At 38.4% G+C, this 13,455-nt stretch overlaps 1 protein-coding gene across 1 annotated transcript in view; it reads right to left on the bottom strand.

Annotated features, from left to right (window-relative positions):
• The window catches only part of LOC130849277 (alpha-fetoprotein-like), a 39,009-nt gene that overhangs the window by 2,145 nt on the left and 23,409 nt on the right, over positions 1-13,455 (bottom strand). Inside the window, exons 12-13 of the mRNA XM_057728049.1 lie at positions 11,637-11,863; positions 5,430-5,562 (exon numbers count right to left, since the gene is read on the bottom strand). Of these exons, the coding sequence (XP_057584032.1) occupies positions 5,430-5,562; positions 11,637-11,863 (360 nt within the window). The remainder of the gene's footprint in view (positions 1-5,429; positions 5,563-11,636; positions 11,864-13,455) is intronic.

The raw sequence follows: 13,455 nt of genomic DNA, 5'->3' as shown, positions 1-13,455 counted from the left end.
GTATATATATCACATCCTCTTTATCCACTCATCTATCAATGGATATTTAGGTTGCTTCCATGTCTTGGCTATTGTAAATAGTGCTGCTATGAACACTGGGGTACATGTATCTTTTTGAATTAGAGTTTTCATCTTCTCTGGATATATGCCCAGGAGTGGGATTGCTGGGTCATATGGTAACTCTATTTTTAGGTTTTTAAGGAACCTCTGTACAGTTCTCCATAGTGGCTACACCAATTTACATTCCCACCAACAGTGTAGGGGGGTTCCTTTATTCTCCACACCCTCTCCAGCATTTATTATTTATAGACTTTTTAATGATGGCCATTCTAACTGGTGTGAGGTGATACCACACTGTAATTTTGATTTGCATTTCTCTAATCATTAGCGATATTGAGCATCTTTTCATGTGCGCATTGGCCATCTGTATGCCTTCTTTGGAGAAATGTCTTTTTAAGTCTTCTGCCCATTTTTTGACTGGGTTGTTTGGTTTTTTGGTATTAAGCTGTATGAGCTGTTTGTATATTTTGGAAATTAATCTCTTGTCAGTAGCATCATTTGCAAATATTTTCTCCCAGTCTGTATGTTGTCCATATGGGAGACTGCTGACCTGCCATCTATCCGAAGACTTTGGAATAAACATTACTAGTCTATTTCTCCATATCCTGTGACATGCTTTTCAATCGTTTTTACATTCTAGATACTGCTGGACATAATTTGCCAGCATCCTTTTAAAATGTGTCACTCTCATCTCTTTGAATCCCAGTTCAATAATAGTAACAATATACCAGAAAGAATAAAGTCTATTGATGATAAAAAGAAAAAAAAAACCCACCATAAATATAAGAGCTATAATGAACTTCTGAAAAATAGAGTCATTGGTATGATATTAATCAACATATCAAAATGCAGAGATAAAAGTTCAGAATAGTGACATAAAAGATGTACGAGAAGTGAAAGACCAGAAAGTCACTGATTTCTGAGCTGCTTTGGTTCTTACCCCCTGCTCAGTCCATTATTTTAAACTTCCTAAAGATTCCTGAAGTCACTACTATCCTTTCAATATACTAATTTTTATTTAGGTTAGCCAGAATTTGATCCTATTATTTACAACTAAAGAACCCCAACAAACATATGAGCTAAAAAGAAACTGTGTAAATATATGGATGAAATAATATTTAAACATGCAAGGGCCCTGAAAATTTATCTCCTGGGTGCCCATTCTGAAAAAACACATAAATATATAACTTAAGAATGTAGCCCAGAAAAACTTAAAAGAATCCAAGAAAAAACACAAAATGGAATTTTAGAAATAGTCAGTTTTACCCAGAGTTACACTAAAAAGAAATCTTTAGTGGACAGCCATAAATCAGTCCCAGAAATAACTAGATCCAAACTGAAAGTTTAAGTCAGAGGACTTTTCAAATATAGCTTTAAGATGACAGAATATTCTATTACAAACCTGTATGGTTAAGAACCTGATATAATTTAGTGGTGTGATATATTGTAGTGGTGTGATGAAAATAGGTGCTTTACTGTCAACATGGAAAAAGAAAGGTAATTAGAAACTCAAAAATGAAGGATGTATTACGAAATCATAGTCCACATATGTAAAACAAAATAAATGTGGCATATTTTCTGCAGTTGATAGTAAGGAAAAAGACTTCACTTAATCTTGACACGTTTTTAGTGATACAGGATAAGTCATTGAACTATTAGTCAATCCATTCATTGCATGGCAGTAAATAACACTACAATTAAATACACTATTGAACACTATTTAATGGCTTCCAGTTTTTAGCATCAACCTATTGACAGAGCATATAAACCTTACATTTGCAAAGCAGGATGAATAAACCCAGATAGTGGAAGTAATGATATAGCTTTAAAAAGGTAATGATATAGCTTTTGCTGGCAAACAAATCAAAGGAAATTTAGACATGTTAATTATGTTTTGGAAAATCACTAGATGCTGACTGAAGTTGAAGGACAAAGAAATAGAATATAACCAATAAAAGAACCAAAAATACTTTACCTAAAAAAAAAAAATTGAGAGTCTACAGGTAGTATTGTTAAAGTTAGTGTAAGTCCACTATATTCTTTAAGTGACAGCAGTATTTTAAGAAACTATTAAAGTAATAACGGTATTCACTGGGAGTACTAAAGGTGAAAACTTAAACTGCTTACCTTTTGGGAATGGGAAATGTACCCTGCTCTTCTGTCTGAACTCTTGCCATGTTCCTGTCTTACTTATGTAATTTTCCAAACTTGTGTAATGTATCATAAGAAACTAAAAACAGTATCCCGGAATGACCTGATCCATATGGTTGCAATATCACATTGCTTAATCTGATCCTTGTTTTTTCTCCGGAAATGCGACCCAGGATTGCAGTAGCTTTGATAGCAGACCCATCAAGTTGTAAGCATAGGCTACTTAATCTAAACCAGCAAGTCTTTTCATGTGAACTTGTGTTGCGTCACAACTAAAAGCAGAACTTTGCTTTTTTATTGTTAAATTTCATGTATTATTTTCAAGCCATCATTTCAAGCTGCTCAAATTTCTGCTAATTCTTGTTAACTTTCTTTTATTTATATTCTGTTGGCTGACAGATAAGTATCTCAGGCTATAATTATCATTCCCCACTGACCTGGAGGAGAGAATTTCTGAGTAATTTTCTCCTTAAAACTGCTGATGTCTACAATTCACATTATTATTTCATGAAACATGAGATTCCTTTTCTTTGGAAGATCCAAATTCACCTTGTATGGGTGAATTTCTTATTTTATTCCTTCTTTTTGCTTCATTCTTATTCTTACCAACACTACAACATTAATTTTGGTTCACTTTTTTCTCCTTAGAATTTTCCTGCATTCTGGTTTCCTTCTCAAAATATGACTTCCATCTTGTCTAAAAATGTTTTATTCTCCCACTAGCCATAGCTAGAAAGGCAATCCTCAAACCTGCCCACTTTCTCTTTTAACAGACAGAACAGGTTCACATAATTGACTATTCTAATCTCAGAAAGGAAAACAAAGAAAATGCCTGTAGGTCCCTGGAGCAGTTGGTCTAACTTGGAACATCTACAGACCGCTAATTGGCTAAGCCTCTTCACTTCTGGGATCTTGGTTCCATGGAGACTCCCAAAGCCACTAGGTATTATTCCTTTGCATTACAGTCTAACCCAGACCTCTTCCACAGGCACCGAGGCACAAAGACAAATTCCTGATGATAAGATTTCAAAATATTTCGATCATATATTCCTATATTTTTTGCTAAACCTATTCATATAAGGTTATTGTTTTTGTATTCCAGTCTTACCTTTTTATTTAATGTTCCCCTCTTTCTTTCATAAATAGGTTATTTTTCAATTGTTTTGTTATTTTTGTTACTGTCCTTGGTTCCAACTTCTCACTAAGAGTTAGATGTATGAAAATATTGGGAGTGGAACAGGGGAACAGTTTATGATTATCACGTTCACCTTAGGAAAGTGGTTCTTAAAGTGGTCATCAAACCAGTAGCATCAGCAACACCATTGTTAGAAATGCAAATAATCAGACTCTACCCTAGGTTTATTAAATCAGAAATCTTGTGGGTAGAAAACACTGATTTTGTTTTAACAAGCCCTCCAAGTAACTCTGATGGACAGGAATATTTCAGAATCCCTTCCTTAAAATAATCATATGAAGATAAACTTGATCAAACTTTATAGATGATACATAATTACATATTATAAGCATTTTTTTATTTGATAAAGTTAATCTAGAAAATTTTAATTAACATGATATAGTCTTCAGAAAGCTCCTATTTTCCCCTTTAATTTGTGTAGAAATCCTAAAAGAAAGTAAAGAGGGAAGGGGAGAGAGGGGAAAAGTTTGGGCTTTCAACCATTAAGTTGAAGAGGGCTGTTAGGCAAAAAGTGTGGGGAAAAAGCACACAGAAATCTTCTTATCATGCTATTGATGAAATAGTTCCAGCAAGAAGCATTCATGCTCAAGAACAAGAACACTTCAAGGAAATTCCCTTGGGAATTTTTAGGCACAGGCTCTTCTGCGAAAGTGTTTATCTGTGTGAATATGGGGTTGTTACTCAGGTAGAGATGTGTTTTCTGAATGTTTTACAAAAAAGCAAAAGGGCTTTAAATTAAATAAATGGACACTTGTGACTATTTTCATTTTGTGTATCAGATAGTTTGAAAGTCAGCAGAATTTTTTTGTGAACAACCACATAACATTTGGAGCTTTGCAGGTCATTCAGTCTCTGTCACAACTACTTAATTTTACAACTACTCAATGCTGCTGTTGTAAAAAGCAGCTCTAGATAACATGTAAATAAATGGGCAAGGCTGTGTGCCAACACAACCTTATTTACATAATCAGGGAGTTAGCCAGAGGGCTGTCATTTGCCTACCTTTGACTAGACTCTAGATATATGACTTTTAACATAAGCACGTGTACAGTTTAGGTGAAAAAGTAGAAAAGAGCCACTGAAGGTCATTGAGGCATTCATGAAAATTGTTACCTGTGAAAACATTTCCCTGGGCCATTGCTAAACCCCAGTCCTGACTAGCCCCAGCCTGTTTTGACTGTAAAGCCTGCTTTATTATACTTTATATTTTAACCACACACTTGCATTCCTCTACTCGGATACTATTACCTACTGTATCTGAGTTTCTGCCTGTCAAGTCATGTCCCCAGCACAGTGGTCCATGCCAGGTCCCCTGCATGAATTTTCTGTGCCACAGAGCGATGGTAGGATTACCGTGATATTCTTAGGAATTTAAGTCACACAACATTACCATCTTATGAAATGTCATTTGCTTGTTAACTGTATGCAATTAGATTAATTACACAAAACAGTCTCCTGGTAGTCAGTTCGGTGTGTACGTACAAATAGACACTGTTTTCTGGTCATTGTTCTTTTATCTTTCTATTCTTCAACCCCCTATTATAATGATCTGCCACTGAGAAAAAGCAATCCTTTTCACCTGGTTTTCTAGTTAAGCCCCAAACTACATTTGGTGACGCTTCCTGATTGTGCCCCCAGAAATTTTTAGAAGAAAGCTACAGTTTGCCCAGACAGGTATTTAAACTGTTATTTCTTTAAAATTTCTTTACACTTCCAAGGTCATCTTTTCTCTACAATGACCAAAGGCTTCAACTCATCCTTCTTCCTCCCACCCCCAATTCTAAACTTCTCAGTTCATCTGGTGTCATGACTTTTTAATCTCTATTCATGTCTAACATGCCTAATTCCCTCAAATGAACATAAATATTAACATATCTTAAACCTACATGTAGTCAATTACACCAATCCACTTAGACTATGATTTTCTCCTAAACCATTCATGACTGGAATGGAGAAAGGACTTTTTTTTTAACTTTAATAAGCCCTAAGAGTGCTAAGAGAATAGACAAGGAAACAGGGATACCTCTTTTTGGAAACACATTTCATTTTTCTCTGCTTGGCAGCACGTCTCCACCAGGTAAGCAAACTCCACAATAATTGATTGGAACTGCATCTCTGCTGCATGTGGTTTCTGCTTCACCAGGTTGCTGAGGAGTCTGAATAAGAAATGAGTAGGAAAAACACAAACACTCCCTGAGTTCCAGAAGGCCAGCTTGCAAACCTGCCTTACGTATTTAAAGCTGCACACAACCCATGCCTTTGCATAGCTCTCACTCTTAGGTTTAAAGGCTCTGAAAATGCCCTGATGTCCTCATAGTTCTCACAATACCCATCTCCATCTTCATGTTTTATTCAACATATTTTCCTTCAGGCATATCTCATCAATGTAACTATTATATGAAATTTAATTACCTTTATATAATTATTACTAGGGTAAATATTTTTTCTATTTTTATTACATTGGGTGGCAAATAGGTTATACAATAAATTAGCTTTTCCTAATTTGTTACAAACAAAATATTGTTTAGTCTAAACAACGAACTTCCCAATAAATACTATTAGTATAACATGCCTGGAAGTTGAGGGCCCCTTATTTGTTGTTAATGATAAAACCAATACACTAATTTGAAACTTCAGTAGTTTGACCATCATCTCAGATTTCCCTCACAGAATGTTTTCCAACTATATAAATATCGGTGTTTCAACCACTTCAAATATTCAAAATTATAACCTGGTTTCTGTCTCTCTATTTAATAAAATAGTGTTCCAAATCTTCCAATGTTTTTTCTTTTTTTCATTCTTTCTTTTTAACTGATCAAGAGAGATTTAACTACAAAGAAAACAAGGCATAAAAGGTAGGGGAAAAGTACATTAATCCATATTTTATTGTTTACCCCAAAACCTTTGCACAGTCTTCATTTTCAAGTTCACATTGATAATACCTAGTGGCCTTATCTGTGCTTCAATAGGTATAAAGGAAAATATTTCAAAAGTTTAAGTAGCTATTTCTGTGACTTCTACACCAGAGGTCCAGCAAATATTTTAGGCTTTTTCTGCCAAGAGGCAAAATTGAGGATATTATGTAAGTACTTACATCACAAGACAGAAAACTCCAGCTCCGCCTCAGCCCTGAGGTGGGCTGCCCCAGGTGGCTGGCGCGCACAGTTGGTGCCAGATGCCGTCAGCTGGAGATGATGGAGAAGAGGGACCAGCCAGTAGGGGAGGGGGTGTGCGCGGGGGGTCTTGCTCTCTGCCCCAGTGACACGCCTTTTTCTTCTCCCCGCGGTCTCAGTGCGGGCCGCTGGCCCAAGGCAAGGGGGCTCTCTGAGTTGCTTGACTCCTGGACTGAAATGCCACCCACTCGTTTGCTGCCCAGCAGTCGCCAACAATGAAGTCCCCCACGTGAACGTGGCACCAGCGCAGGCACTGGGCAGGGCGAGCTCTGTCGCAGGCAGGGGAGGCAGGAGCGAAGCCCAGAACAGCGGTGAAGCAGAAGCTGGGCTCTGCAGCTCCCCGGCCTAGCTTGTTGAAGCCGTGCCCAAAGGACCTAAAAAGCAGCCCTGGCCGGATGGCTATAGCGTGCTGACCCCATCTAAACAATCAGATATTTAGCTTAACTTTGGACTTGCCTCTGAACTTCCCATTTCACTCCACCCTCTCCCACTGCTACTCCAACCCCGCCTTGAAGATAGAACTGAAACAGCAGCAAGACTGAAAACAAGGAAGCACAAAACAATTTTCTTTTCGGAAACTACTACAGTGATGAGGTAAGTGTGAGAAGCATGCAATCATTGCATCTTCTGAGCACCAGCAAGACAGTAGAAGCTGGGAGAATTTATCCGTGTTTGCCCCTAATTCTAAGTCCCGGGAATTTAGAAAAACTCAGAGAGGGGACAAAGATATATGTACAAAAATATTCATTGTCACAATTGATGATACTTAGAAATTGAAAACAATTTTCATGCCTAGAAACAGGGAATGGTTAAATTCATTATTGTACCCATATACTGGAATATTGAAAAGCCATTAAAATGCTGTTTTGAAGAATAGTGGCAAAATGCATACATTATAATTTTGAAAGCTACATTAAAAAATGACAACAGCCAACATCTTTTAAGTATATTGATATTTGCTATGTTTCAGACAATATGCTGATAATTTATAAATGTTACCTCGTTTAATGCTCTCCGTCACCTCCATAACAAGGTTCTATGTCATCTCCACTTTGCATTTGTAACAGTAATTTCCACAATTCAGGAATAATGTAGATCTGGGCTTATACAACAAGCCAGTAAGGTGAGCCTCCCTCCCGGAAGGCATGAGGATTGAGAACTATTTATAACTCATCCTGAGATAAGAAGTCAGGCTTGCAGACTTCCACCCATTAAGAAAGGCCTGGTCAAGTGGAGGACGGGCGTAATTCAGTGGTTCCCCAGCTGGGCCTCCATTAGACTCATTTCTGAGTTATATGGAATGAGGATAACTCTTTGAAAGAGGGCTGTAAGAGCACTTTCATGAAAGTCCTGCACACCATTAAGACACAAGCAGCACTGCCACGGCACCTGCTAAACATGCACAATCCTGGGGGAGGGATTGTATTATTTTTTCCTTACAACAACACGTAACACAGCAGAGCAGGAGACGGCAGCACCTGGAGGGCATGACCGTTCCCAGTGGCACAGGAGTGGTGCCAGGAATCATGCCTGGAGAATTCCTGGGGAGTGGGAGAGGGGAAGGGAGTTTCATACGCTCGCCCCTGAGGATTCTGAGGATAATTGCTGGAACTGAAATTCTGTATAAGCAGATAGTGGCAAGAATGTGCAAAACTTGCATTATTGTGTATTCAAACCATAGACTGATGGACAGAGGGCAACTGTGGGAGTGTGGGCTTGTATACATATATGGCATTATTTAGTCCTACACTATGCATATATTTATAACAGCTATCTCTGCGCTGTTGGAATAAAAGCATTATGTTTTTCTTCTTTTTGTATTTTCAAAATTTTCTGCAAAGATTGGGTATTCCTTTAATAACAAAGTAAATCAACATTTTTACAAAGAAACAGAATAGTATAAGCATTCTTTTTTCTGTCCAACTGTTCTGTACATATTTGATCTTTTTTAAAATTATGTTTTATTAAAGTATAGTTGATGTATGTACATATTCAATCTTCCAGTTAGACCTAAACTTGATCCCACTTGAAAGAAAACACTGTACTTGTGTCTCTGTATGATGTGTAGTCAAAACAACGGATACTATCTTTGAATAATAATTATCAGTTTTAACAACTTAATTATTATAAGTGAGAAATGTAGGCTCTTCCCATTGGAAATTTGGTGCGTGTTGTCTCAGAATATATTTTCCCACAGATAACAATTTTGCGCATGATGCTGACATTCACTGACCAACCCACAAAAGCACAGGATAGCTTCAGTCCCAGGTTACAAATACTAACCATCGTGAGTACCTCCACAGGAAGATTCCCCTACTTCCCAGCACCCACTGGGGCTCCTGTGGTCTGCTTAGGGGATTCAGGACCCCACGTGGCCAAAGCTAGTATACAAGGGGCACAGGTTTACTGCGAATTCATGCAAAATCTGGACTTCTCTTTCTTTCCAATGTCATAAAAAGGGCACAGACTTTGCAGTCAAACTTACTTTGGCTCAAGTTAGGTTCTCCCCTCACTAGTTTGTGTGATGATGGGCAAGATACTTAACCTCTCTGACCTGCATCTATAAAAAGAGAATTTGAACACCTACATTGCAAGGTTTTTGTGAGGACAAAAATAATACTATATTAAAGGGCTGAGTACAGTAACTGGCATATCCTGAAGGCCCTTAATAAATAGTGGCAAAGATAACATGAATAGTTATATTAATTATTTCACCAAATTATGGCAAAGATGATGAATAATTATAGTAATAGCACAACTTGCAACTTCCGTTTCAGATTATTGGCTGTTTCCCACCATGGTCTCTCTTCTCCCTGACTCCCACAATAAATGGTACATTCAGTTATTCGCTCAGCAAATAACTGATGAGCATTTTCATAATTTCCCTGAGGATTTGAGCTGTAGATTTAACAATAATAGAGAAACCTAACAGAGGAGGTAGGAAGGCTCCTGCATATCCGGCCTTCTTCTCTTTCCTCACAAGTTGGAATTCCAAGTATCTTCATGGCTTGGCCCCTCCCAATCCCTCTAGTCTCAGCCCCCAAAGTTTCTCTCCCCTCTCTCACCTATGGCTCAGACACACTGAACTATTCTGCTCTCTGTCCTGCTGGGTCAGCTGCTTTCTGAATGCACTTCCCCAGAGGCACCAGTAGAGGGAAGACTTGCACAACCACTGAGCTTCCAGATCAGGTAGCAGCTGCTTAACTAAACGAGGAGAAACACTCTCACTGTGCTGGGATAGGTAAGAGGAAAAAAAGAGTTCCATTATGAGAATGCAGATCTGGGAATGTGGTTTACAGCAGAGGTATCATGTCATGGTACCTTTCCTTGACACTCCAGATATAAAGGCTGCCTTTTCTTCACCTGGGGGCTCTGCGCCTTGTGGAAGCTAGACCCCTTCCCACAACAGCTTGTCACATGCTTGTGATCTGCTTGCAGTGGACTTATCTCTCCTGTCCACTTCCTCCCACCCACCCCCCATCTCTTTACCTAGCAACCTGTTATTTTAAAATATTTCCCCTAATTCTATTTAATCCCTTAGTTTTAAATTTTTAAATTTACCTTTTTAAATCTTAGATCCTATTTTTAATCCTCAACACCAAGGTGTTTCCAGTTTTTCATTTCAATGATATTAATCCTTTATTTTCATTACACTTATCCACTTTTTTATTTAAAGCACATTCTAGTCTTTATATACTGTCATAAGTCAACATTTCAACTCTGTATTTTTCTTAATTGGGTTTTAAATTTTTTTTACTTTGAAATTCTATTCCTTTTATTTTCTCTATCTTATTCCATGACCTCATTTCTGCCTTCTCTTTATAATCCTGCTGAGTTTTGTCTTTCCCCTCCAGGAGCCCCTTCACTTGTTTTTTTCTCTCTGTGTGTATGTAGACTTATGCTTTGATGATCAGCCAGAACTATATAGGGGTGAAAGCTATGGAGAGATCCCCTACCACTTCCTAAGAAATTGGAAGGCTTTGTCCAGCCTGGCCCTTAATTCCCAATGTGTATTCTCACAGAATATTCTAGAAACCTCTACATTAGCATCTCTCTGTTATTGCTTTCTCCTTACAGAAAAACAGTGAATTCACCAGAATACGGATGCTTCCTAATATTTCACACTTCTTATTATCTAGCCCTTACATAAAGAGTTTCAAGTATAAAAAATTATAACCAGCATTATAACCCCTTGTTTAGGGCACACTAACAGCTACATGTTGGTAGTTAAGCACATGTACTTTGAGCTAGATAGTGTGGGTACAAGTTCCAGTTCAATAACTTATTTACCTGTTGCATGATCTCATACTAGTTCTTCTTGCCTTCTTAGCCTCAGTTTCCTCACAATTAAAATGGGGTAATAATCTAATCTACCTCCTAAATCTGCAGTAAGGATTTGGTGAGATGACATACATAAAGCGTGCCTATCTATGCCAGAGAATTTCCTCAAGAGAAAGCAAAGCCTGAACTCGAAAAGTAAAGTATTATCTTCTCACATCAGCCTGGGCTAAAGAAAGAATGGCTAACTAAGTGTTACAATGGTCTTTGGATGCTTACTGGAAAGTTTTAAAGTCTAGTTTGTGATCAGTTCACCTTGGGAGCTGAAGAAAGGACTCCAAGTGTCAGTCGGCTTATGAATTTTAAATACTGTGATAGAACAAATGACAGCCTTGTGCTTGCTGACCGCAGGAATGTGTTTATTCCCAAGACAACAAAAACTTTGCCTCACTTGGCAAGATGATATTGTTGGACTAATAACATTTAGACCCTGCAAGAGCAAGTCCTAGAGTAAGTAAATTAATTAGAAATAAACTACCATTTCTAATGATCTTGGAGGAGAAGGAACAGAGAGGACCAGGACCTGCTTTCTCCTGAGGACAGGGTCAGGGGCATGTGAGGAGTGCGGAAAGGGCTGATGGGCACCAAAGGGGAACCGCCGCACTGCCAGGAGGTGCAGTGCTTTCAATGCATCGTGCATTGTGTTGATTCAGGGTAACCAGAATACACACACACACACACACACACACACACACACACACACACACACACGTCCTTACTTTTGCTTTTTGGTTTGTAATTCCTCCTCCTGAGTTTTGCACAAGTCGTCTTTAAGGCTAAGGACTTGGTCACAGGATAAAGGTGGAGACATGTAAGTTCCATCGACTTGCAGATCATCAAAGCAAGGCTTCCTGAAGGCATACGAGTCATCACAGCAGTGACCCACGCCAGCATTGATAGGCTCTGCCTCGTGTCTTCTGCACAAAGCTCCAAGAATTAGCTTTGCCTTCCCCAGGAAAGAATTAAAATAGCCGTAAGGTTTGTGGTCATTAGTATTATTTTTTTTATCCATAGCAAAGTATTCTCAAATTCTGGCTTCTGCTAATTCAGCCTGATTTCACTGTCTGGGAAAGAGCAAGAGTATCAGGTGAAGGCTGGTTCTCAGCCTTGTCCTCCCTCTTCCTGTCATCCTCAAGGCAAGTTCCCTTTGACCCCACCTCCCAGTTCCTCCCAGCACGCAGTTTAGAGACTGTGTTGACTGGAGGCAGGCGTTTCTTATGCTCCATCAAATTAAAATCAAGCCTCAAGTCAACATGACTGCTAATTTGACCCAGATATAAGCCTGATGATTGCACTTCTTAATTAAAAAGCTCAAATCCAACGTGTTTCTGTGTTTTATAACTGGACATCTGTAACTACACAAAACTCAGCATAAGGTAAATCACCTATAAACACTTGTTGCATTAATGAAAAAGTGAATAAATGAATGGTGAAAGGAATCCCTGGAGCTTAGTTCAGTTGTCTCCTTCATTTTCTTGTCTCCTTCTAGAACAGTCACCTTGCCTTGCTCCTAGTGTGTGTCTGACACTTATCCTGATGCTGTCTGCAAGCCTGCCTGTATGTCCTTCCAAGTATAATGACCAAAGTCCCTGTCACTTAAGTATGTGGGGATGAAGTTACTGAAACCGGTGAACATCAACATTTAATTTATGAATTTATCCATATTTGAAGTCACCAAAGAAACCACTTAAAAACAAAGTTTTAGGAATGTAAATTGAGTTCCCCAAGGAAAGCATGATTAGATAATAAAAATGATAATAAAATAAAAGGAAGAGAGAGCTGGATAATAAAAATTTCAAAATCTGCAACCAAAACAACTACATTTTATCACAAGAAAAAAGACTAACTTAGTGTAGAGGAGATGTTCTACCAAGAATATGGCACAGAGAAAGCTGTCACCAAACAAGAATTCAGTAGCATTAAAATGTACCATATGAGAGAAACCTAGAGACGAGCATACAGGTCCTGGAGTGACGTTCTCCATTTCAAGGAGGGACTAATTCACATCCCTGGAAAAAATGTCCCTCAAGACCATCCCTGCCCTTCCTCTGATTCCATTTGCATGAGTACACATATCCTAATTCAACTTACCAAGTAATTTGATTCAGGAAAAAGTGTAGCCTAGTTATTAGACCCAATTATTCCTCCCATTGAGAAGACATTTCTCATTGTAAATGAATACCTGGTGTTCTGTCTAATGAAGGTAACACTTGTGAGTTTGATGTAAGATAATAGAAAATATAAATATTTGGTCTTTGACCCTGGTTCTTGACACAAGACCCCTGGTATGCTTATAAATCCCTAAGTGATAAGAGCATTAGGAGCATCTTTTCTTCTTATGAGATGACTCGCAGTGGTTTTTTGGATGGCTGCTGGATTGGGGCTGGTCACCAGAAAGACCAAGTCATGATTAGACGCTTGGAATTTTTAGTCCCCCCCCCCCCCCATTCTCCAGAGAGGGGCAAGGGGCTGGAAATAGAGTTAATAATTAGTCATGTCCACATGAGGAAGCCTCCATAAAATCCCAATAATGTGGGG

Source organism: Hippopotamus amphibius, chromosome 3 (assembly GCF_030028045.1).
Source record: "Hippopotamus amphibius kiboko isolate mHipAmp2 chromosome 3, mHipAmp2.hap2, whole genome shotgun sequence".
NCBI lineage: Eukaryota > Metazoa > Chordata > Mammalia > Artiodactyla > Hippopotamidae > Hippopotamus > Hippopotamus amphibius.
Note: the sequence above shows the minus strand (reverse complement) of the source record. Positions and strands in the feature narration are given on the sequence as shown.